Source organism: Muntiacus reevesi, chromosome 4 (genome assembly GCF_963930625.1).
Source record: "Muntiacus reevesi chromosome 4, mMunRee1.1, whole genome shotgun sequence".
In the NCBI taxonomy this organism is placed as follows: domain Eukaryota; kingdom Metazoa; phylum Chordata; class Mammalia; order Artiodactyla; family Cervidae; genus Muntiacus; species Muntiacus reevesi.
The window spans coordinates 151432453-151458488 of NC_089252.1; the positions used below are offsets into that span (position 1 = coordinate 151432453).

Genomic DNA, 26036 nt, shown 5'->3' on the forward strand with positions numbered 1-26036 from the left:
CAAATTCACCCAAAGAGCTTATTTAAAATACAGATTCCTTGTTGCAGCCTTTATCTTGGATTCAGTCTCAAAAATCTTCATTTTTACAGGCTTCCCAGGTGATTCTCATTTACATTCAAATTTGAACAAGATTATTCTTTTTTTTTTTTTTTTTACTTTGAAATTATCTGCTTTTATTTGACACACATCTAGATATTATTTTGTACACACATATATTGACTATACAAATTTTGAAATGATCATTTTATTTCAATAAAATTTGTTTGTATTGTAATCCCAAGAACAAGATTATTCTTACACTAGTTCTTTATGTATTGACATCTTTCAAAGGATGACTTTTTCAAAACTTATTATTATTTTTGAACTTTTGATTAATTTATTCCTGTATAGAAAGATGAATTGTTGAGCCTGTGTGGCATATATTCCTGTGTATCACGGTGGTGTTAGTTTAACCAGGATTTCTCAAACTTGGTACTACTGACCTTCTGGACTTGATAATTCTTTATTGTGGGGGCTGACCTGTGCATTGTGGGATGTTTAACATCTTCCCTGGTCTTTTCCCATTAGATGCCAGTAGCACACCTGTCCATCTCCCAACTTCCAGTTGTGATAATCAAAACTGTCTCTGGACATTGCCAAATTTCCCTGGGAAGACAAAATTGCTCCTGGTTGAGAACCATTGTTTTAAACTAAGTAAAGAATAGGAACGTGGCTATAGGTGAGCCTGATGTCTACCCCCAGTGTCTATTTGTATTATTGGATTCTTTTGAGGGCTTTTGGTTTTATGCCAGAGGTGAGGAGGGGGTCCTGAATAAGCTTGTAAGGGCTGCCTGGACCTTTGTGCTGGTTTAGCTCTGTGATGGGAGAGGCATAATGTGATGATAGGGAAGGGGGCAAACTCTCAAAAATATGGAAATAAACAAGGTTTCTGTAGGACCTACATTCCAAAGAACAAAAAAAAAAATCCTGTTTTTCCTGCTTTTTCTTTTTTTTCAAATGTATTTATTTTTAATTGAAAGATAATTGCTTTATAGTATTGTGTTGGTTTTTACCAAACAGCAACATAAATCTGCCATAGGGTTTTTTTTTTTCCCACTTTTTTAGTAGTTCTGAACATGCTGCAAAGACTTAAAAAGCTGCTATGTGGTATCTTGAGAAATTTGTAGTTTGTGTATGAGAGCTTTTTAAAATTTATTTATTTATTCTTGATTGCACTGGGTCTTTGCTGTTGCACATGAACTTTGTCTGGTTACAGTGAATGGACTTCTCATTGAAGTGGCTTCTCTTGTTACAGAACATGAGTTCTAGGGCACACAGGCTTTGTAGTTATAGCACACAGGCTTAGTTGCCTTGTGGCATGTGGGATATTCCTGGACTAGGGATTGAACCCAAGTCCCTGAATTGACAGGGGGATTCTTAACCACTGGACCACCAGTAAAGTTCCAGGAACTTCTTTTAATGGAGCAAAATTAGGAACACCCTTTTACTTGTCAATGCTGAAAAGTGAATTAAAACAAATACTTATTTTGTACAACTCCTTGTACTTAAAGAGTTATTCTGGTGCCCAGATGGATATTTTAAAGATTTAGATGGGTATATACCTATAATTCGGAGAAGGCAATGGCACCCCACTCTAGCACTCTTGCCTGGAAAATCCCATGGACGGAGAAGCCTGGTAAGCGGCAGTCCATGGGGTCGCTAAGAGTTGGACATGACTGAGCGACTTCACTTTCACTTTTCACTTTCATGCACTGGAGAAGGAAATGGTAGCCCACTCCAGTGTTCTTGCCTGGAGAATCCCAGGGATGGGAGCCTGGTGGGCTGCTGTCTATGGGGTCACACAGAGTTGGACACGACTGACATCACTTAGCAGCAGCAGCAGCATACCTATAATTATTTTTTTTTAAATATGTCAGCAGAAATTTGAGGATTTAATAGACAAATGAGTGTAAAACATTTATATGATCAAATCATTTACTAACTGGGAATGTGTGCAAATCACTTAATATATCTGAGTCAGTCACCTCACCTGTTAAACAGGGAGAAATTGTCTCATGGGGAAGGAAGGTTGAATAAGATTAAATATGTGAAAATGCCTTCCAGAAAAATAAGTCTTTGGTAAGGTTTTGCATTGAATTTGTGTTTTACACATATATTTATTACTACCAGTATGTCAGTCAATTCATGCAACATGAATTTATTTTGGGAATTAAGATATTACTAACAAACTAAGATATTACAAACAAACTGTGGAAAATTCTTAAAGAGATGGGAATACCAGACAACCTTACCTGTGTCTCCTGAGAAATCTGTATGCAGGTCAAGAAGCAACAGTTAGAACTGGACATGGAACAACAGACTGGTTTCAAATTGGGAAACGAGTACATCAAGGCTATATATTGTCACCCTGCTTATTTAACTTATATGCAGAGTACATCATGGAAAATGCTAGGCTGGATGAAGCACAAACTGGAATCAAGATTGCCAGGAGAAATATCAATAACCTCAGATATGCAGATGACACCACCCTTATAGCAGAAAGTGAAGAAGAACTAAAGAACCTCTTGATGAAAGGATGAAAGTGAAAGAGCAGAGTGAAAAAGTTGGCTTAAAACCCAACATTTAGAAAACTAAGATCATAGTATCCAGTCACATTACTTCATGGCAAATACATGGGGAAACAATGGAAATAGTGAGAGACTTTTTTTTTTTTTTGGTCTCCATAATCACTGCAGATAGTGACTGCAGTCATGAAATTAAAAGACGCTTGCTCCTTGGAAGAAAAGCTATGACCAAACCTAGACAACATATTAAAAAGCAGAGTCATTACTTTGCTAACAAAGGTCCATCTAGTCAAAGCTATAGTTTTCTAATAGTCATGTATGGATGTGAGAGTTGGACCATAAAGAAAGCTGAGTGCTGAAGAATTGATGCTTTTGAATTGTGGTGTTGGGGAAGACTTTTGAGAGTCCCTTGGATAGCAAGGAGATCCAACCAGTCCATCCCAAGGGAAATCGGTCCTAAATATTCATTGGAAGGACTGATGCTGCAGCTGAAACTCCAATACTTTGGCCACCTGATGTGAAGAACTGACTCATTTGAAAAGACCTTGATGCTGGGAAAGATTGAGGGCAGGAGCAGAAGGGGATGACAGAAGATGAGATGGTTGGATGGCATCACCAACTTGATGAACATGAGTTTGAGCAAGCTCTGGGAGTTAGTGATGGACAGGGAAGCCTGGCATGCTGCAGTCCATGGGGTTGAAAGAAGTCAGACACAACTGAGTGACTGAACTGAACTGAAGATATTATGTTATCAGTTTATTGGAAACTTGAGACAGCAATACTTTTAAAGTCTGTATGATAATGTCTTATATTTTAAGGCATTTATAATGAGATCTTTAGCTACTGCAGTAACTGACTTATTATGGATTATTTCTAGAAACAAACCACTTTATGCCAAATTAATAAAATTCGAACCAGTTTTTGGATATAGAGTTTGTAAAATTTGTCCTCATTTTGTAAATTACCTGGTGAAACTCTAAATGTAAGCATAGGAATTATTTTATTTTTCTATAAATGAGTGGCAGGTTTAAATACTTGATCATTATATGTATATATACTTGTTTATTAATATTAGGGGAAAATGCTTAGAATTAAGCAAAATCAGCTGCAGGTGTCTTATGTGAAGCAGTAGTTCTTCATCAGTTTTTTGTTAAATAAACAAAAATCATTTAAAAAAAAACCCTTGTAAAGTATCCATTTGAAGTGATGTGTGACACATCATATGATTAACAATTTTTTTAATTTATTTTAAAAATATAGGTAATTTACAATATTGTTTTAGTTTCTGATGTACAACAAAGTGAACCAGATGTACGTATACACATGTCCACCCTTTTTTAGATTCTTTTCCCTTGTAGACCATTACAGAGATTTAAGTAGGGTTCCCGGGGCTACACAGTATGTCCTTATTAGTTACCTGTTTTATATATAGTGGTGTATATATGCCAATCCCAGTCTCCCAGTTTATCTCTCTCCCCCTTAACCCTGGTACCCATAAGTTTATTTTCTATATCTGTAACCATTTCTGTTTTGTAGATAAATTGATTTGTACCATTTTTTTTTAACTGCACATGTAAGCAATATCGTATGAGATGTGTCTTCCTCTTTCTGACTTCACTTGGTATGACAATCTCTAGGTCAATCCGTGTGTGCATGCTTAGTTGCATCCGTCGTGTCTGACTCTTTGTGACCCTTTGGACTGTAGTCACCAGGCTCCTCTGTCCATGGCATTCTCCAGGCAAGAATGCTGAAGTGGGTTGCCATTCCCTTCTCCAGGGGATCTTCCCAACTCAGAGATGGAACTCGATTCTCCTGCATTGCAGGCGGATTCTTTACTGTCTGAGCCACTGGAGAAGCCTCTAGGCCCACCCGTTTTGCTGCAAATGGCGTTATTTCATTCTTTTTTATGGTTGAGTAATATTCCATTATATGGGCTTCTGTGGTAGTTCAGCAATAAAGAATCTGCCTGCTAATACGGGAGATGGGTTCAATCCCTGGGTGTGGACGATCCCCTGGAGAAAGAAGTGGCAACCTCTTCCAGTATTCTTGCCTGGAAAATAACAAAGACAGAGGAGTCTGGCCAGCTGCAATCCATGAAGTTTCAAAGAGTAGGATACAACTTAGCAACTAAACCAAAGCAATATTCCATTGTATACGTCTTTTTTATCCTTTCCTCTATCAGTAGACATCTAGCTTGCTTCCATGTCCTGGCTATCGTAAATAGTGCTGCAATGAATGCTGGGGTGAGAGTATCTTTTAGAATTATGGTTTTCTCTAGATATATGCCCAGGAGTGGGGTTAATGGATCATATGGTAATTCTATTTTTAGTTTTTTAAGGTACCTCCATACTGTTATCCATAGTGTCTGCACAAATTTACATTCTCACCAACAGTGAAGGAGGATTAAAATTTAAATTGATGGGAAAAGTCTATTTTGCAGCTTCATTAAGTTTAAGGTCAGTTTTAACTTAGAAATTAAATTACAAATACCAGCTCTATCTCGCCTTTCAAGAAATCTATGTCATATGTTTTAGTTATATTTGTTAAGTGTTGAAGCCAGTTAACAAATATTTGTTTGAAATGAGACACAACTATCAACTTTCCTCTTACAAATCCCTTCCTCTCATTATATATTCATGAGTTTCAAAAGGAACCCCAATATAAAATAAGATTATCCATGAGCAACAAGTGAAAAAAGGCTTGGAGATAGGAGATGAAGTTTGAGTATGGTTAATGGCAGAAATCAATATAGATAGAAATACCTAAGAATTGCAGATTCTGACTTTGATTCAGTGATCTAAAATTATGTTTGGAATCAGTTGTGACAATATATGATGCTGTGAGGAAAAATGAAATGGCATGGTCAGAGCAACCAGATATAGGAATAAATGTTATTTTTATTATTAATGTTATGAGTAGAAATAGGAGTTTTTAGGAGACAGTAGCTGTGGATTGTGAGAAGCACAAATTAAATGCCATAGAAGAGTCAGAGATATATGTGGTGAAGGACTTGGCTTATTTGGGCAAAAGACTATTCCAGAGCAAAAAGAGCTTTGTGTGTTTGTATGCAAGGAATTATTAGGATATTGGTGCTACTCTTAAAAAAGGTAAGGACACGTGGTTCTAAATTGCATCTCATTCTTTGGTATGATACAAAAATAGAACCCTAGTATTTTGATAATATGTAAGAATATTTTCATTTTTACTTTTGATTCTATTTTCAGTTCCCTCCAAGTAGTTTTTCTTTAATATGAAAAAATATGCTTTTAAACAGATTTTTACACTGCTCATTTCCTTAAATAAGGGTGTGACAGTAAAGATATGAGACTGAAATTTTAAAACATATATGTTTGTTTATACTGAGTTGTTATGAGGTCATACTTCCTAAACAGCATTAAACATTGATTAAAATTGTCAAATTTAGCAATGCCATTTAGTCAGTGATTAAACTGGACCGGCTTTGTATCTTTCATGAGCACCAATATGATGTTTAGATTAATCTAATTCTTACTGAGCAACAATTTGGATATTGTAATGACTGGTTGTTGGCAAAATAAACATATACTTGTTAAATTAGTTTTTAATATTTAAAAATATTAATCTGCCTTCTTGGAATGAATGCTGTTCATCTTGTTGAATTTTCAAATCCGGCATGACAAGGCAATGTTTCAAATGAGTAGGTCTGTTTCTTAGTTTCAAGCAGGTTGGATTCAGCCCAAACAGCAGCAAAGTAGCACAGATAAAAAGGGGAAAAAAGTAGAGACAGATGGACTCCCCCTTGGCCAAAAAGGCTCGGGAGACTCTGTGAAGGAATTGGGACTTCATCTGGGCCTTAAAGTGTGAATCCAGTTTAGACTGGCAGAGAAAAGACAAAGAGCAAAGATGTGTTTTTGAGTTCTTCTGCAACAAGAGGCTTATATTCAGGTGTGTTGGTAGGTTACACTGCAAAGATAGAGACTAGCTCACGGGTGAACAGTGGGTTACACGGAGTGATTCTTCTCTCAATTTGCCAACCACTGACATACAACAAACATTTGAGAAACTTCTCACCTAGGGGCATGTTCCTTGGCTGTGAAAAAGGCTTTGAAAAAGGAGTATTTGTTCTCCTTAGGTAACAAGGTTATTGTGAGAATTAACATATAATGCCTATAACATGCACTTTAAGAATCAAAGTGTTACAAAAATATCAAGTGGTCCACTTGTACCCCTGTGTGTGGGTGGTTACCAGCCACAGCTGCATGCTGTCCCCTGCTTGGTAACTGCATCTGCATCCCCACTCAGTTCCCTCTCATGCTTACAATGTTTATTTCAGACCTTCACTGTTCCCTGAAGACCTTTGACTCTACCATTCTCTTCAGTTCAGTCGCTCGGTTGTGTCCACCTCTTTGCGACCCCATGAACTGCAGCACGCCAGGCCTCCCTGTCCATCACCAACTACCGGAGTCTACCCAAACTCATGTCCTTTGAGTCGGTGATGCCATCCAACTGTCTCATCCTCTGTCATCCCCTTCTCCTCCTGCCCTCAATCTTTCCCAGTATCAGGGTCTTTTCCAATGAGTCAGCTCTTCGCATGAGGTGGCCAAAGTATTGGGGTTTCAGCTTCAACATCAGTCCTTCCAGTGAACACCCAGGACTGATCTCCTTTAGAATGGACTGGTTGGATCTCCTTGCAGTCCAAGGGACTCTCAAGCATCTTCTCCAACACCACACTTCAAAAGCATCAATTCTTCGGTGCTCAGCTTTCTTTATAGTCCAACTGTCACATCCATACATGACCACTGGAAAAACCATAGCCTTGACCAGACGGACCTTTGTTGGCAAAGTAATGTCTGCTTTTTAATGTGCTATATAGGTTGGTCATAACTTTCCTTCCAAGGAGTAAGCGTCTTTTAATTTCATGGCTGCAATCACCATCTGAAGTGATTTTGGAGCGCAGATAAATAAAGTCAGCCACTGTTTCCACTGTTTCCTCATTTATTTGCCATGAAGTGATGGGACTGGATGCCATGATCTTAGTTTTCTGAATGTTGAGCTTTAAGCGAACTTTTCCACTTACCTCTTTCACCATTCTCTTGTTCTCAGCCAATAACTTCTTTACCAACCATACAGCAAATGGAAATAGTAACTTCCTCATCCTCCTTCTCTCATTACAACCACATTCTTTACACCCACCCTTTCTTCCTCTCCTCATACCAACGGAATAGATACCCTTACCCCTGGGAGTCAGAGGTCTATCTCAGTGCTGAATCTCATCTCTTCCTGTCTTCAGAGGAAACTTGCTCCATCTAGTATCCTCTCAAACTCAGTTTTCAGCTTCTTTCTAGTTATTCCTTCCTGTCTCTCTGATAACCTAGATGGCTGGGATGAGGGGAGAGTGGAAGAGAGATCCAGGAGGGAGGGATATACATGCATACACTTAGTTGATTCACTTTGCTGTACAGCAGAAAATAATACAACATTGTAAAGCTACTATAACCCAATAAAAAAGAAAAAGAGTAAATATGCTTACATTTCTTCATTAACTCACTTCCTCTTCTCGCTCGTGTTATTGTCCCCTTTCCTTCTTTATAGCCATATTTCTTTAAGATATGATATGTTTTCATTGTCATTATTTCTTCATGTCAGCTGCTCTCCTTAACCCACTTCAGTCTAGACTTTTTATCCCATGTCCCTTTCTAACTGCTCTCACCAAAGTCACTTATCATGTCTATATTGTTAAATCAGACATCTTTCAGTCCGCATCTTGCTTGACCTATAGGCAGCAATTAATTCCATTGATCAGTCCCTCCTTCAAACACTTATTTACCTTGTCTTCATGAGAGCACATTGTATTGATCAGGGGTCAGATTTGCAAACAACAGAATCCATTCTGGCTGTTTAAGCAGAAAAGGAATATATTAAAGGATGTTGGGTGGCTTACAATATATGTAGGAGGACAGCTTTAGATTATGTTAAGCCAAGACAACTCCTATCTCATCTGGGTGCAAATCCCACTACCTCTGCTTCTTGCTATCAGCACCACAACTCACACAAATACTGACACCAGGACTGGACTCTGGAAGCTGACCAGTCCTGAGTGCTACATACCTTCTCCACCATGCTTGCTAGAAGATCTCACAACTTTGATTCAGGAGTTCTCTTCTGAATCGAAATGCTTGCCCCTGATTTTCTGTCCTAGGCTGCAGGTCTGCATTCTAGCTGTCACCTATGCTAAAAACTAGAGTTGTGACTTCATCTTGTACGTGAGACAAGAGTTCCCCAAACAGAGAAAGTGTGTTGAAAAGGTGATAGTTGCCACTATTTCAACATTTGTCTGCTTCCAACATGCTTTTAACTTCACTGCTATTTCTCTGAGCAGTCTTTCTCAGTCTCTTTTCTTTACTTGTCCACTCCTTGAATATTGAAGTTCCCCAAGGTTCCATCTTAATTTTTTCTCTCCATATTCTCCACCCTCTCTCTGGGTATTGATGTCTAACACCATGTCTTTAATTACCTTCTCCGTTCTTAAGATTCTCAAATCTTGATCTTTAGTCCTGTCCTCTCTCCTGATCTCTAGGCCCACATATCCGACTGCCTGTTGGACATTTTTATTTGCATGTGTCATAAGCAACTCAAACATGTGTAAAGCCATACTCCTCTGTTACCCAAATGGATTCCTTTAGTTCCACACAGGACAGGTCCACTCAGTTGCTGAGAAGGAAGATGTTATCCTTGAGAGTTTCCTTCCTTCATCTGTATCTCGTTAGTTCCAGAGTGCAGTCAGTTTTAGATCTCATGTATTTTTTTTTTTAATCTGCCACTATCTCTCCATATTCAACCAGAATAGACAGTTGCACTCATTTCATATTCCTGTAAGGTCATGCTCAAAATCCTTCAAGGTATGCTTCAGCAGTACGTGAACTTCAGATGTACAAGTGGGGTTTACAAAAAGTGAAGGAACTGGAGATCAAATTGGCCAACATTTGTTGGATCATGAAGAAAGCGGGGGAATTCTAGAAAAACATCTACTTTTGCTTCATTGAATACACTAAAGCCTTTGACTATGTGGACAACAAACTGGAAAATCCTTAGACATAGGAGTACCAGACCACCTTACCTGTCTGCTGAGAAACCTGTATGCAGGTCAAGAAGAAACACAACCAAACACGAAACAACAGATGAGTCCAAAATCGGGAAAGGAGCACGTCAAGACTGTATGTTGTCACCCTACTTATTTAACTTACATGCAGAGCACATCATGCGAAATGCCGGGCTGGATGAAACACAAGCTGGAATCAAGATTCCAGGAGAAACAACAACCTCAGATATGCTGATGATACCACTCTAATGGCAGAAAGTGAAGCAGAACTAAAGAGCCTCTTGATGAAAGTGAAAGAGGAGAGTGAAAAAGTTGTCTTAAAACTCAACATTCAGGAAACTAAGATCATGACATCCAGTGCTATCACTTCATGGCAAATAGATGGGGACAAAATGGAAACAGTGATAGACTTTTTTCTTGGGCTCCAAAATCACTGCAGATGGTAACTGCAGCCATAAAATTAAAAGATACTTGTTCCTTGGAAGAAAAGCTATGACAAACCTAGACATATTAAAAATCAGAGACACCACTTTGCTGAAAATGGTCTGTCTAGTCAAAGCTATGGTTTTTCCAGTAGTCATGTATGGATGTGAGAGTTGGATTATAAAGAAAGCTGAACACCAAAGAATTGATACTTTTGAACTGTGGTGTTGGAGAAGATTCTTGAGAGTCCCTTGGACTGCAAGGAGATCCATCCTAAATGAGTTAAACCAGTCAATCCTCTCTCAAAGAGTCTTCTCCAGCCTTGAATTCTCCAGTCACTCTCAGCCTTGTCTCACATTTTCCTATTGCATGTCTTTATCTCTCTCTCTGTATCTGCCTCTCTCTGCTTCTGTCTTTCTGTCTCTGTCTGTCTGTCTCTTTCTCTCTATGTGTGTGTGTGTGTGTGTTTATAAATAGATTGTTGGTCAGTTGAAAAGTTGTGTCCAGCTCTTTTGCAGCTTCATGTATTGTAGCCCACCAGGCTACTCTCTTCATGGGATTTCACAAGCAAGAATACTGGAGTGGGTTGTCATTTCCTTCTTCTGGGGATCTTCCCAACCTATGGATTGAACCTGGCTTTCCTGCTTGGCAGGCAAATTCTTTACCATTGAGTCACAGGGGGAGCTATTGATACAAAGTCAGAAATCCCAAAGATTGGAATAATGTATTTTGTTAACTGTAACAAGAAAACTGATGTAATGCTAGTATTTTTACTCTTCTTGAAGAATATACCATACAATTTACAATGAATGAATTCTAAAAAATGAATGGAGGAAATATATGGCTACTATTTTGAGATGTCAAAAAGTTATGTGTTTCAGTAACATAGGTATAGTTTTCAATGCTTAAAAGTTAATATTTGGTAAACAAACTCATTAATACTGCCAACTTTAAAACATGATTGCTAGCAATTCCTTGAAATGTTAGTTTATTTGTAAATCACATTTTAATTTATTCTTTTCACTAAGCTGCCTACTTTTACTTGCAAATTTTTTGTTTTTAAAAATACTCTTATCTTCCCAAATGTTACTCTCAAATTTCTTTCCAGAACTGCATTTCTTAGAACTTAGGCTTTTTCTTGTTTTATGAATTAAGTTATTGATCTCTTTGCCAACTTTACCAAGCCAGTTTTTCACAGCTGGTGAGCCAAGACCTAATAATAACCCATACTGATCTGTGTTATTTTTCAGTATAAGGAGTTCCTGAGCTGTTGAGCTGTGTGATTTCAAGATCTTATTGGCTATGCAAGAAGTCATTAGTGTTCATTAACATACTAACATACTCCTCTTACAAGACAGTACTGAGAATACTATGGCTTTAGAAATGCACCATGCTGTATATAAAAAATGGTACCAGTGACATGCAAAGCATAACATGTGGGTAGCTGGATGGTGTGGCAGAAATACAGAAGTGAAAGGACAGCATACCTGCGTGCCCACTGCCTGCAAGGTTAGTGTGGAGACTAGCATATGGCCAAAAGGAACATTAACTTGGGACCTGTGGTCTGAGAACAGTATTCTCATTTTGACTGTCACTCAGAAGCCATGTAAACTTGTACTAGAGGGATCTTTCAGAAACACAGATCTGGTTAAATTAACCCTCTCCTAAAACCTTTCCCGATTCCTATAGGATGAAGTCTAAATTTTTTAATTTGGCTCATGAAAAGTTTATCATCTGACTAATCTCTACTACCTCTTTAATTTGTCTCTGGCATCTCCATTTCTCCAACTGTAAGTGACTGGGATTAGGTTAGATGATTTCTAAAGTTTCTTTCAGGTCTAAAAATCTGTGATTCTGAATAATTACAAAGTCGGCCTCAGCTTTCAGATAGAATAAAAGGGAATTTATAAATTTCTGTTTCTAAAATAGCTCAGCTTGAATTATCCTGGGGCAAGGGAAGTTGTTCAAGTATAAGAAACACAGTTTGCTGCTGCTTTTTAAGTTTGGTAGAGTATGATTGTATGTCCTCCAAAATTCTAGAGAATCAGATTCTTCAGTGCAAGCCTGCAGATCATGTTCTCTTTGTTAGAACTGGGACGTATGCAGGCTGGTAATGATTTGAAAATCTCTAGCCTTTATCTTTATAGATGATTAAATTAAGGTCCAGTGAGATGAAGTGACTGTTTGGTTTATAATAGAGTCAAAAGACTAGAATCCAGGCTTCTTTATTCCCACTGCAGTGTTTTTCCACGATACAAGAGTATTCACGACAATGGCTTATGTTCACTGTTCATACAAAAAGCCCATATCTAAGTAAATGCCTGTAGAGTGTCCTGAGAAGACAATTCGCATCTGCCAAACTGGGCTCCAAGTTCAGCCAGTGTAAACAAGGAAAGTTATCTTTTCTCCTCCCAGATGAAAAACCACGAAAGGACCCTTTGACTCATTCAGCAGATATTTAGTGAGGGGCAGCCATTGTTCTAGAACAAACACTCTGTCCTCATGGAATTCATATTCCAGTAAACATAAACTACATATGTATTAAGGCTTCCCTGGTGACTCCGCTAGTAAAGAATCTGCCTGCAATGTTGGAGACCTGGGTTCGATCCCTGGGTTGGGAGGATTCCCTGGAGAAGGGAATGTCTACCCACTTGAGTATTTTGGCCTGGAGAATTCCATGGACTGTATAGTCCATGGGGTCACAAAGAGTCAGACATGACTGAGCTACTTTCACTTCACAGATATATTAACAATAACTTACTAGGATACTTTTAGACCCTGACAAGTAATAGGGAGCAACTGGGGCTGGGGAGGAATTACTTTAGATTTAGTAACCACCTGAGACTCCAACTTTTATTTATTCGTGAACATTGTCCTCACCTTAATTATATCTTTCTTAATAATTCCACGATTGTACCTACCAACTCTTGTGAGGTGTATTTTTCTCTGCTACCTTCCCACCTTCCTCCTTCCAAATGCTTTAATATCTTCATATCACAGCAAAGAAGATGCCTTTCTTATATTTGTTGGGCATTTAAGTCCATTTGTATTGTGTCTCCTATCCCATAAATGTATTTCTTTTTTTTCTGCACAAGCTTCATTCAAATGGAATATTGTTTCTCAATATTTCATATTTTTGCTGCTTCTGCTGCCTACACCAGACTTGAATCTTTACAGTACTGTTTCAAACCTCTGTTTGACAGGAAACTCTATATCAGTCACTTTAAACCTACTTCTTCAAAAGCCACCTCAAGTCCTGCCATACCACACAGATTCTTTTGTTGCCTCTCCTTAGGCAACAACCTTCCTTTTTTCGTTTTCTTTGGGCACTTACCATATAGGACCTCATGTTGTTATTCATGTAAATATTATCTATCCTGGCTTCTTAAAGATAATTACATTATCAACTCCTCAAGTTGGGGTAGAGAATCAGTTCAGTTCACTTCAATTGCTCAGTTGCGTCCAACTCTTTGCAACCCCATGAATTATAGCACACCAGGCCTCCCTGTCCATCACCAATTACCGGAGTTTACCCAAACTCATGTCCTTTGAGTCGGTGATGCCATCCAACCATCTCATCCTCTGTGATCCCCTTCTCCTCCTGCCCTCAATCTTTCCCAGCATCAGGGTCTTTTCCAATGAGTCAACTCTTCACATGAGTTGGCCAAAGTATTGGAGTTTCAGCTTCAACATCAGTCCTTCCAACGAACACCCAGGACTGATCTCCTTTAGGATGGACTGGTTGGATCTCCTTGCAGTCCAAGGGACTCTCAAGAGTCTTCTCCAACACCACAATTCAAAAGCATAAATTCTTTGGTGCTCAACTTTCTTTATAGTCCAACTCTCACATCCATACATGACTACTGGAAAAACCAAAACCTTGACTAGATGGACCTTTGTTGGCAAAGTAAGATCTCTGCTCTTCAATATGCTGTCTAGGTTGATCATAACTTTCTTTCCAAGGAGTTAAGTGTCTTTTAATTTCATGGCTGCAGTCACCATCTGCAGTGATTTTGGAGAACAAAAAAATAAAGTCAGACACTGTTTTCCCATCTATTTCCCATGAAGTGATGGGACCAGATGCCATGATCTTGATTTTCTGAATGTTGAGCTTTAAGCCAACTTTTTCACTCTCCTCTTTCACGTTCAAAAAAAGGCTCTTTATTTCTTCTTCACTTTCTGCCATAAGGGTGGTGTCATCTGCATATCTGAGGTTATTGATATTTCTTCCAGCAATCTTGATTCCAGCTTGTGCTTCGTCCCTCCCAGCATTTCTCATGATGTACTCTGCATATAAGTTAAATAAGCACAGTGACAGCCTTGACGTACTCCTTTTCCTATTTGGAACCAGTCTGTTGTTCCATGTCCAATTCTAACTGTTGCTTCCTGACCTGCATACCGGTTTCTCAAGAGGCAGGTCAGGTGGTCTGGTATTCCCATCTCTTTCAGAATTTTTCCACAGTTTATTGTGATCCACACATTCAAAGACTTTGGCATAGTCAATAAAGCAGAAATAGATGTTTTTCTGGAACTCTCTTGCTTTTTCGATGATCCAGCAGATGCTGGCAATTTGATCTCTGTTTCCTTTGCCTTTTCTAAAACCAGCTTGAACATCTGAAAGTTCATGGCTCACATCTTCCTGAAGCCTGGCTTGGAGAATTTTGAGCATTACTTTACTAGCGTGTGACATGAGTGCAATTGTGCAGTAGTTTGAGCATTCTATGGCAGTTCCTTTCTTTGGAATTGGAATGAAAACTGACCTTTTGCAGTCCTGTGGCCACTGCTGAGTTTTCCAAATTTGCTGACATATTGAGTGCAGCACTTTCACAACATCATCTTTTAGGATTTGAGTTAGCTCAACTGGAATTCCATCACCTCCACTTGTTCATAGTGATGCTTCCTAAGGCCCACTTGACTTCACATTCCAGGATGTCTGGCTCTAGGTGAGTGATCACACCATTGTTCTTATCTGGGTCGTGAAGATCTTTTTTTGTACAGTTATTTTGTGTATTCTTGCCACCTCTTCTTAATATCTTCTGCTTCTGTCAGGTCCATACCATCTCTGTCCTTTATTGAGCCCATGATTGCATGAAATGTTCCCTTGGTATTTCTAATATTCTTGAAGAGATCTCTAGTCTTTCCCATTCCATTGTTTTGCTCTATTTCTTTGCATTGATCACTGAGGGGGTAGGGAATAGTTATAAAATTATTTATATCACTAAATATAAATTCCTAAATGTGGTCTAAATTAATTGATTGTCAGAACATACAAACACTGTTTTAAAAATAGTCATTTGCTCCTTAGTAAATGCACATTATTTATGTGTCTGATATGCATCACCTCATAACATTATAATTTAAGTGTTATTTCTCCAGTTAGAATTTGTCTTTTTTGCCTCATGCAATAAATAGACCTCTCAGTGAAGAACAGAGCAGCCTGGTGTGCTGTAGTCTGTGGGGCCACAAAGAGTCAGACACGACTTAGTGACTGAACAGCAACTTTGCTGTCTCAGATAAGCAGAGTTAAAGTCGTTTAGTACAGCTGAGCACATTAATAATCCCATATGACTCCTATTATGATCTTAAGACTCTGGAAGCAAATGAATTTTCATCATGTTACCCCAGGGTGCTTGCAGTTTGACTTTTTTAGGCTGTAATTGAACATGATACTTTTCTTATGCATGCATGTGTGCTAAGTCACTTCAGTTGTGTCCGACTCTTGAGACCCTGTCTGTAGCTAGCCAGATTCCTCTGTCCATGGAATTCTCCAGGCAAGAGTACTGGCGTGGGTTGCCGTGCATTCCTCCAGGGAATCTTGCCGACTCAGGATAGCCCACATCTGATGTTTCCTGCATTGGTAGGCATGTTCTTTACCACTAGCACTACCTGGGAAGCCCTACTTTCCTTATAGACCAGTGGAAACATATATAGAAGTAGCAGGGGTAGATAGTGTTCCCTGCGTGCTTGCGATGAATGCATATTCTGATTTTTTTGTAGTGTCCTGTAAACATGAATTAAGTCCAATTAGTGTATTGTGTCATTTAGGACCTCTCTTACCTAAAGACTTTCTGTCTGGAAGATCTGTCTGTTGATATGAGTGAGGTATTAAGTTCTCCTACTATTATTGTATTCCTCTTAATTTCTCCCTTTACGTCTGTTTATGTATTTGCTGCTGCTGCTGCTGCTGGTAAGTCGCTTCAGTCGTTTATGTATTTAGGTGCTCCTTTATTGGGTGCCTTTATATTAATGAATGTAATATCCTTTTCTTGTATTTCTATGAATTTAGGATAAACCATTATCCACTGTGATCCAAAAGGGTTGTTTTCCTGTGGGATCATCCCTGTGTAAGCTGCATTATTCCAGTATTTTTGTTGGAAGGGCTGTTTTTGATATGGATGTCAAGCACATCCTTTCTCAGGTTATGTTGGCCATTATCCCTTTGATAGGGGTTGCAACTGATGTTGCAGTGTCCAGAGACTGCACTGATGTTGGACAAGCCTCTTTACCCTGTGGTTGTCAGAGCCCTGTCAGGGGCAGGATCTGCTCCCCAGATTTTGGAGTAGAAGCCCTGAGAACCAGGTTCAATAAGGCTCCGTTGCCTTAAATGTTTGCTTTGTTGCCTTCAATGTTTGCTCTGTCCCAACAGATGTGACCAGTGAAATATGAGACTCAGTGAACCTATGTGCTGCCCATGTGAGCATCCATGGTTTTGCCCAGAAGTAGCCCAAGGTTGCATCCCTTTCTCCACTTTTTGCCCCAGACCTAGTTCTAGGGTGTGGTGTGGAGTGGGTTGGTGCTGGGGGATAGGATGCTCTGGCTGCAGGGATCAAGGTGGTTATGCTGCTTCCTGGAGTCTTGACTGCCTCTGTGGCAGACCTCTCCCAGGTCCTGTGTGCCCCAGATCTGGCTGCAAACTGTGTGATGATATGGGTGGAACCAGAAGGCTCTGTCTGGAAATGAGTGCTATATACTCCTCCCCAGGCGCTGTCCACTCAGGGCACGCGTTTATCTGGTGCCACCTGACAAAGTCCACTGCAGCCAGACCCCTCCTCACCCTGTGAGCTCCGATGATGGGCTTCAAGGCCAGACCTGCCCCTTCATGTGTGAGCCCACCGTGTGCCACAGCTGGACCCAGCACCCCCTGTGTGAGCACTGATGGTGGCGCCAGTGCCAGCCCCACACCTGCCACGTGCATGCTGTGCTGACAGGGGGCTTGAAGGGTCCACCTGAACCGCTCCCCAGGACCCCTGGGCTGTCTCCGTGCAGCTAGGCTGGGTTCCCTCCAAGTGCCCTTCTGACTGGGGTTTAACACCTAGTTATGGAGTGCTAGCAGGCCTGCCTGGCACACATTTCAGGCGTCTGGGACAGTGGTGAGGGGGCAGCCGTCTGTTCTGTCTCTCTCCTCCATGATTACTAGCAAGCCAGCATGCACACACTCCTCGTGAGCAAAGTCCAGGCCCTTCTAGTGCCAGCTGACCTCTTAGCTGGAAAGGGGTCCTCCTGGACAAGGGGCTACATGTGGACTTTCTCTGTTTCTCAGAGATGCCAGTACTGTCCTAATGCCTTTTTCTTTTTCTTTTCTGTCCAACCTCATTATGTGGAGAGCTTTCCTGCAGCTTTGGTTGTGTAAGAGCTCTTCTCCAGCTTCTAGTTGACTCTCTGTGAAAACTCCTGTACGTAGGTGTATTTTTAATGTGTTTGTTGGGGGAGGTTCACCTCATGCCCTGCTACTTTGCCATCATGGTTCTTCTGAGTGATCCTTCACTCTGATGCATTAAACAAGGGGTTATCAAACTATGGCCTGTGGGCCGAATCTGATTCACCTTCCTATTTTATAAATAAAGCTTTATTGGAACATTGTCAGGCTCATTCATTTACATATTGTCTATGGTTGTCTTCGTGCTGCAACAACAGGAGTTAAGTAGTTGCAATAGAGATCATGTGGACCTCCAAAGCCTAAAACATTTACTCTCTGGTTCTTTACTGAAAAATGTTGCTGAACCCTACATCCGACATTAAATTCTTCAAAAAGAAGATTAAAAATAATATTATGTGTGTGTTCCATTACAGATAATTAAATAAGAATTTGGAGTGAGAGTTAGGAAGTCAGCACAAAAACCAGTGGTTTTTAAAAGCATCTCAGTTAAGTATAATGTGTAGCCAGAGTTAAGAAACACAAATAGATGATCCCTGCCCTTCAGGAATATATTTGATTTATTAGAAAAAAGAAGCCTACAAAAATTAATAAAGGTAAAGTGGATATATCTTTAATGGAAACATTTGCAAGGTTATATAGGGAGCATTTTATTTCATTAGGGAAGTTTTCGCAGAGAGATAAACATTCTTGAAGGGTGAATCGATTGGTAGACAAGACCCACTGAGGTGGTGATAGGGGGAGAAGGAGACTGGAGAATGGCATGTGCAAAAGCACCTAAATATGAATGAGCACGGCCCCTCCGAGACATGACCGAAAGCTCGGTGTGGCCAGAACACTGAGAATGAAGAAAGAGTGAGGTCATGGAATGTAAAGTCAGAAAAATAATGGCCAAACTGGGAAGGGCTTTGTACACTGCTTGTAATTTACTGTGTTGACTTTCATTTAGAAGTTGAATGGAAAATTGAGTCTCTCTAAACTTCAGTTTTTTCATCTGTAAAATAAGTCATTAGCCCAGATGATTGCCAGTGGTCCTCTAGCTCTAAAATATAGCTGCCTGAGAGACTGTGTCAGCTGCTTCTTTCGACACTCTCAGGAAGCATAGTTGAGTTTATATGAATGGCATGACTTTTGTAGTATTGGATCATCTAGTTCTCTCCTATAATTGATCCATTTCTTTTAATAGTACAGTTGAGGTCAGTGTTACTTTGTGGCTTCACCACAAGGATTTGAGAAAGTAGACTTCTATAGGAGAAGCACCTTGCCTGGTCAATGCATTAAGGCCCTTAATAAATAGTGCTACATAATGATAAAATACCTGTAAAATGCTTTATGTTCCATGCAGAGAGAAACTATAAAATGGGGGCAGTTTTATTGTTAAAATTCACGTTCCTCCCAATTAGTACTAGTGCTTATTATGGCTTTGCACTCGCAAGTTTCTTCACTCAAAACTTGGTGTATGACAAGGTCCTACTGTATAGCACAGGAAAATCTGCTCGCTGCTATGTGGCAGCCTGGATCGAAGCGGGTTTGGTGGAGAATGGATATGTGTATGTGTATGGCTGAGCCCCTCTGCTGTCCACCTGAAACTATACAACATTGTTAATCAGCTGTACTCCAAGATAAAATAAAATGTTTTAAGGAAATGTCACTTCACATGGTCATGATGCCATAACAATGTATATAATTGCACAGAGTGGAGAGAGAGAAAACAGGTCAGGGACAGATCCCAGGAGACACCAGCATTCACCTGGCAGGTAGAGGAAGAAGAGCTCCTTGGAGTCAGAGAAAGAATAATCAGAAGTATACATGAAATATGCAGTGAGATATGGCAGGATCTGAGGGACCAGAGTCCCTGGCAGGAGGTTATGACCAGCAAAGTATACCTGGTAAACCCACCTGTGGACTAGACTGAGACGTTTCTTTCATTGTAATACAGACTTAAGAAAGCTTGTGGTCGGAGCAGTTCAAAAGACCTAGGTCCATATGCTTTGATCTGCCAATTAATTATCTCTGTGACTTAAGGAAAGTCTTTTAACGTTTCTGTGCCTCAGATCTCTCATCTGAAAAATGGAGGTAATAGTTAAGCTCATTCTATCTACCTCAACAGGTTATTTGAGTTCTTTGAGTAATTGCATGTGAAGTCCAGCCTATTGTGAACTATATGCATGTATGCATATAGTTATTATTTTTGACAGACAGATTAGTGATTGCTAATAAATACTTGAAACTTCATGGTCTATGTGAAAGTGAGTGAAAGTTGCTCAGTCTTGTCCGACTCTTTGTGACCCTATGGACTATATACTGTCCATGGAATTCTCCAGGCCAGAATATTGGAGTAGGTAGCTGTTCCCTTCTTCCAGGGATCTTCCCAACCCAGGAATCGAACATAGGTCTCCCACATTGCAGGCAGATTCTTTACCAGCTGAGCCACATGAGAAAAGCATAAACAGTCTGCTTTAATAAAGCTCTTTAAGTTGTAAAGTTTCTCAGATCAGTGAAGCATTATTTTTCCCAAGAACTCATAAGTCCTCTCTCACACGAGCATGTGGGGCTTCCCCCAACATCCTAGCAGCAGCAGTGCTGGGCTGAGATTCAGGATCCTGGGACAGGATCCTTGCCCACCATCTTGCACCGTTCTTTATTCTCAGCGTGCCACGCTCACTGTGATTCGTTGATCTACTTTCCTTCTAGATGGGAGATCCTTGAAACACATCATACCTTACCCATGCCCTTCTGTTTTCATCAATAAACCCCAGAACAAGGCTTGGAAGAAGGAAGGGGAACATAAATATTCACTGGAAGAGGGAATAAATGAATAGTGACCTCTAGCCTTAGCCTTAACCTCATTATAAGAGAACAAAATTAGATTATTAGTTTGCACTAAATCCTTAGAGCATTAATAGTTTCTTCAGACACATTAAGCAATACCAAGAAAACAATACTTAGAATATGAATTACTGTGAAAGTTCTTCAGTATGCTATCTTATTTTGCTGTTTTACAGCTTCTTATTTATATCAGGCTCTACACTGTAATTTCATCTCTGTTCAACACTTACTGGGATAGCTATATCTCTAATAAGCTACATGTTGTTGGTTTCATATCTTTAAGTGAAGATTTTCAAGTTCTGGTGTTTATTGAATATTCTATTTACCTCTTTCAGAGCCTCCCCAAGTGTACAGAATAGCCAGTGAATCAAAAAATAATGTGTGGTACGCTCAGTGATAGAAGCTTCTAAGAGCCTAAGCCAGTCCAATCTCTACATTCTGATTAATTTTCTCATTCTATCCAAGGTAGATGAATGGGCTGGATATTTTGAAATATATTTTAGAATGATGCAAGTTGAAATAAAAAGACATCTTTTAAACTCCAACAAGAGCTGTTAGGAAAAAATATTATAGTTTCTGTCATTTCAACATCAAAGGTTTCTATTAAAAGAGATACTCTGAATACATTTTAAAAATTCATCTCAATTAGTAACTTTTGCCCTCTCACCACCAAAGAAAATTGTAGAAAAACTCTGTGATATTGGCCATGGTTGACCTCTTTGTCCTGCTTTTTCTTCACAGACATTGATGAGTGTGCCGAAGGGCGCCATTACTGTCGTGAGAACACGATGTGTGTCAACACCCCGGGTTCCTTCATGTGCATCTGCAAAACTGGATACATCAGAATTGATGATTATTCATGCACAGGTAAACAACGGCTATTTGTGAAATAAATTTCCTCTATGCCTTAAATTTACTTTTATTTATTTTTTCCTTTTATTTTTATTAGTTGGAGGCAAATTACTTTACAATATTGTAGTGGTTTTTGCCATACATTGACATGAATCAGCCATGGATTTACATGTGTTCCCCATCCTGACCCCCCCCCTCCCGCCTCCCTCTCACATTATTTATGTCATCATCTCTCTATTCAAAAGTTGACTGTCATGTAGAGAAAATACTATTTAAGGGCTGTTTCTTAGATTTGCCATAGAATTCAAATTAGTGTTGAGTATAAATACTATTTAAGTATACAGTTATATAATACTGATTTTATTCTTCAGTTTATCTTTACATTTATAATACAAATTTCTTATCCAGAGCAAGGATAATCTGTTTCCTTAGAACAGATTCAGAATTAACTATCAAATCAAGAAGATATGCTTTTACTAATAAAAAGTATCTTGTCATTTTCACTCTACCTCCAACTTGTAATCTTTATCAGGTGGGCGTATAAACAACACTAAGTTTCCAGGGAAGGACTCTATAACACTTCCTGGTAAAAATACAAAATCTATAATAAAAATATTGCCTTTGTTAATGTGTATCCTTCCAAGTCTTCATTATTGTAATAGTACTGCATACTCCAGATCTTTCTTGACTTAACAGTGTGGTTATGTCTGCATGAACCCAGCATAAATTGAAAATTTCTTAAGTTGTTAATGTATTTAATGCATCTAAGCCTTCAAACATCACAGCTTAGCCTAGCCTACCTTAAATGTGTTCAGGACACTTACATTATCCTAAAGGTGTGAAAATTAAACTAACACAAAGCCTGTTTTATAATAAAATGTTGACTATCTCATGTAATTTATTGAATACTATGATGAAAGTGAAAAACAGCTTGGTTGTAAATGTATCGGTTGTTTACATCGGCTCTCTACTGCTGCTCAGAATCACAAAAGTATCATGCTGCATATAGCTAGCCTGGGAAAAGATCAAATTCAGAAGTTTATTTACTACTGAATGTATACCATTTTTACACCACCATGAGGTCAAAAAAATCATTTATTGGATCATTGAAAGTGAGGACCGTCTGTACTTGGTATCCTGTTTATTAGTTGGTGCAAAGGGAAGGTCCTTCCTCTAAATTCATAGTGTCTATAAAACAGAACAATGAAAATAAATTATAATGGGAAGTACCTTCCTAATCTATGGAGAATAACCAAAGATATTCTGAAGGTAGAAAGCATATTTAATATAGAATTGCCAATGGATTTACAGATTCTTGCTTTTTTGTTATTCATCCTAAGCATTTCCATACTATGGAAACAATTCTGCAGTTTCTCTTTATAAAAAATACAATCACACTGAGTGTCAAAGTATCCTGATGCAATACTACAGAGATATTTTTCAATGTAAAAAAGGGAATATAAAAGAACAAGTCTTATTAAATATATGAAGAATAAAATAAAGTTTGCTATAATATTGATAATATCAGTAAGTCTGAGTTCCAATATAATAAATAGCAAAACTGTCTAAGATAAAACTATTCAGAGAGTGATATTTCAAGATGTGCTCATTAAAAATCAGTGTTAGCAATTTTCAAGGAGTCTGCTAATTTTTTGTCACTAGAGACTTAAAAAGCTTTGTACATTTTTGTACTTTCTAGTGATCCTTTTTGTTTTTCTCACAATCTTAAAAAGTGTTAGAGATAAGTAAGGAAGAATACACAGCACAAAATTTGACATAGTGTTGAATGAGGAGTGTTTCTTCGGGGAGGATATTTTCAAGAGGTTCATTTCCATCCTGAGCCTCTCTGTTGGCTGTAAATCCTAGGGCTAGTTCAACTGTCATCCCTTACAGAGCATCTCCTTCTTTGGCTCTACCTCTCCCAGTATATTTTCTTTCCAAATGAAATCCCAAAAAATACTTTTTTTTTTTTTGACTACTTAGGGAGAATTTCCCTTAAGATTTCAAAGTATCTAGTGATAAAAATGAAGTGTTGGGATACCACGGAGGGTTGAAATCATCTTAGGAAAAGCTATCAAGGCCGTGATTTTTTGCCTAAGGAACCAGAGCCAGAGATTTCACGATCTGGCAGATGCTAGAATGTGTTTCTTTATTGATGCACCAGCATTTCCAACAAGCTATTTCTATGCTTCCATTTAAAAGAGACTTTCTTGCCTCTGAAATTTCTATCTACTATGAGTAAGAATCCCATGGACAGAGGAGCCTTGCAGGCTGCAGTCCATCGGGTCGCAAGAGTCAGACATGACTTAGTGACTAAGCTACCACCACATGAGTAGGTCTACAAATTTGAGAATTTACATCCATACATAAAAGTTAGATTTTCTTGGGAATGTGGGTGAATTTTATTTTGTCCTCCAGAGTCAGATGATCTTTGGCAAAACATTTAATGCTTTACCATGCGGGGTCAGCACATATTTGGTATTCCTGTAAAGGAATGCATTTAAAATTCTCCCTTTGTGAATCTTTTACTCCACCCTTTCATATTAGCATCTGTACAGAAGACTTGAAGAAATGATTCCTCTCTGATGTGGGTTTGCCTCATGGCTGAAAGCAGCACAGCTGTACTTTTTCAAGAGCTCTCATAAGACCAGAGTAGGACTTTGTTTCTCTGCGAAGATGCAGGTTTATTTTCTCTGAATTTTAGAAACAGACATTCACATACTTGCAGAAGTAGACCTTCCAGCATAAATGTCAAGACACCACTGCAGAGCCATTCTCTGATGTTTGTGACTAAGCTCTTGAAGTTCTGAATTTGTTTTGCTTCTGTATCCCGGCCACTGTTTCCTAGTGAAGAGCACCTGCCATAGTGTGACAAATGACATTGTCGACCCTGAACCCAGCAGACACCCAAACGTGCTTACCCTATCCGAAAATAGATCGTAGACTTCTAATTTAAAGGAGGATCCAAGGCAATATGCGTTACTTTAGAGTCAAGGGCTTTGATCGATTAAAGTAGCCTTTTTTGCTTTTATAACCCTGTAGTTCTGGCATAGAAATTATGTACAATACAGGGTATTCACCTTCCATAGTTGGTAGAATTGCACATTGTTTTTTTTTTTTTTTCTGTCACTTTCCGATAATTTGAGTTAGAGTTTCCTCATGATGAGATTTTAGAGATGGAAAAATTCTTGAGGATAATCTAGTCCAATCTCCTAACTTCCATAAATGAGGACATTGAGGCTCAGAGAGATTAATTGCCTTCCTTTGGTCATACAGGTAGTGGAAGGCAAAAGGGGGTCAGAGATAAGACTTCTTATTCTTAGTTCTTATGTTGTTCACCATTTGTTCACTTTGTAATCACACAAAAACAAGTAAGGAAAAAAGATTCGTATTTTATCTAGAATTGCATGATTGAATTTATAATGTTCAGTAGCTAAACTGCCTTTCTATAGATTGTTTCACCTCATTAAGTTCAACTCTAAAAGGAATTTTTTCCCTACAGATCTTATAGTAATGATCAGAAGTCAGGAGAAATAGAAATTGTCACTTTCTGGGCCTCTGACTCTGTTTTGCAGTTTCACTGATGACTCAGTTGCACCATTTGCACATTTTATATTCTTGATAAAGTGTTGATGCTGCACTTTAAAATGCTTGTAAACTCATAAAGATAATTTTCCTTCCAGTGAGGGTTTCTTTCGTGGTTAATACTTCATAATCTCTGTCCTCATATTCTTTTCTTATTCTGGAGAAAAACATGAGTCTACCTACAAGAAAAGAGAAAGTAAAGAAGGGAGGAAGAAACAGAGGGAGGGAAAAAAGAAGGGAGAGAAGACAGAAAGAAGGAAAGGAAACAGAGGGAAGGAAAGGAAAAGAGTTTGGTTTGTACTAGTCAAGATGCTAGCAGTCCATTCTTTTATCTCTCTGATTATAAAAAATAACTTAATTTTGATGCATAACAAAGTGTCTTGATTATTTATCTTGACTAAGAGTTGGTGATGGACAGGGCAGCCTGGCATGCTGCAGTCCATGGGGTTGCAGAGTTGGACACGACTGAGTGATTGAACTGAACTGAACTGAATGCCTTTCTTGGTTCACTCACACAAGCATTGATTAAATTGGAGACATCTTTCTGTATCTTATCAGCCCCCCTTTTTTCTTTAAACTTTTTATTTTGTATTGGGATATATCCAATTAGCAACGTTGTGGTAGTTTCAAGTGAACAGCGAAGGGATTCAGCCTTACATACACATGTATCCATTCTCCTCCAAACCTCTCTCCCATCCAGACTGGCACATAACATTGAGTAGAGTTCCATGTGCTATACAATAGATCCTCATTGGTTATCCATTTTGAATATAGCAGTGTAGACAGTTCTTCTTGACACTAGTCTTGTGTAGTGGACAAAGAATAAGATAGTTCTGGTAATATAGATGGGGGTCACAGATTTTGGAATTATCAAAGGATAAAAATATCCTGAAGGAAAAGGTTTATTTCAGATTTTGATGATTTATATCTCTCTACTTTGAGTTTTATAATGAAAAAATGGAATTCTCATTCTTTTTTATGTTGATGAGCTTGCAAGCTTCCCTCTCTTGTGTAGTTTTTTAGAGTGGGAACGGGAATGGGTAAGGTAGAC

The 26036-nt window shown here is 38.9% G+C and overlaps 1 protein-coding gene across 5 annotated transcripts in view; it reads left to right on the forward strand.

The window, feature by feature from the left end:
* Positions 1–26036, forward strand: part of NELL2 (neural EGFL like 2) — a 431246-nt gene that overhangs the window by 251792 nt on the left and 153418 nt on the right. For all 5 annotated transcript variants that reach the window (XM_065932164.1, XM_065932166.1, XM_065932167.1 and 2 more), the window contains one exon: positions 21290–21415. In XM_065932164.1, the coding sequence (XP_065788236.1) occupies positions 21290–21415 (126 nt within the window). The remainder of the gene's footprint in view (positions 1–21289; positions 21416–26036) is intronic.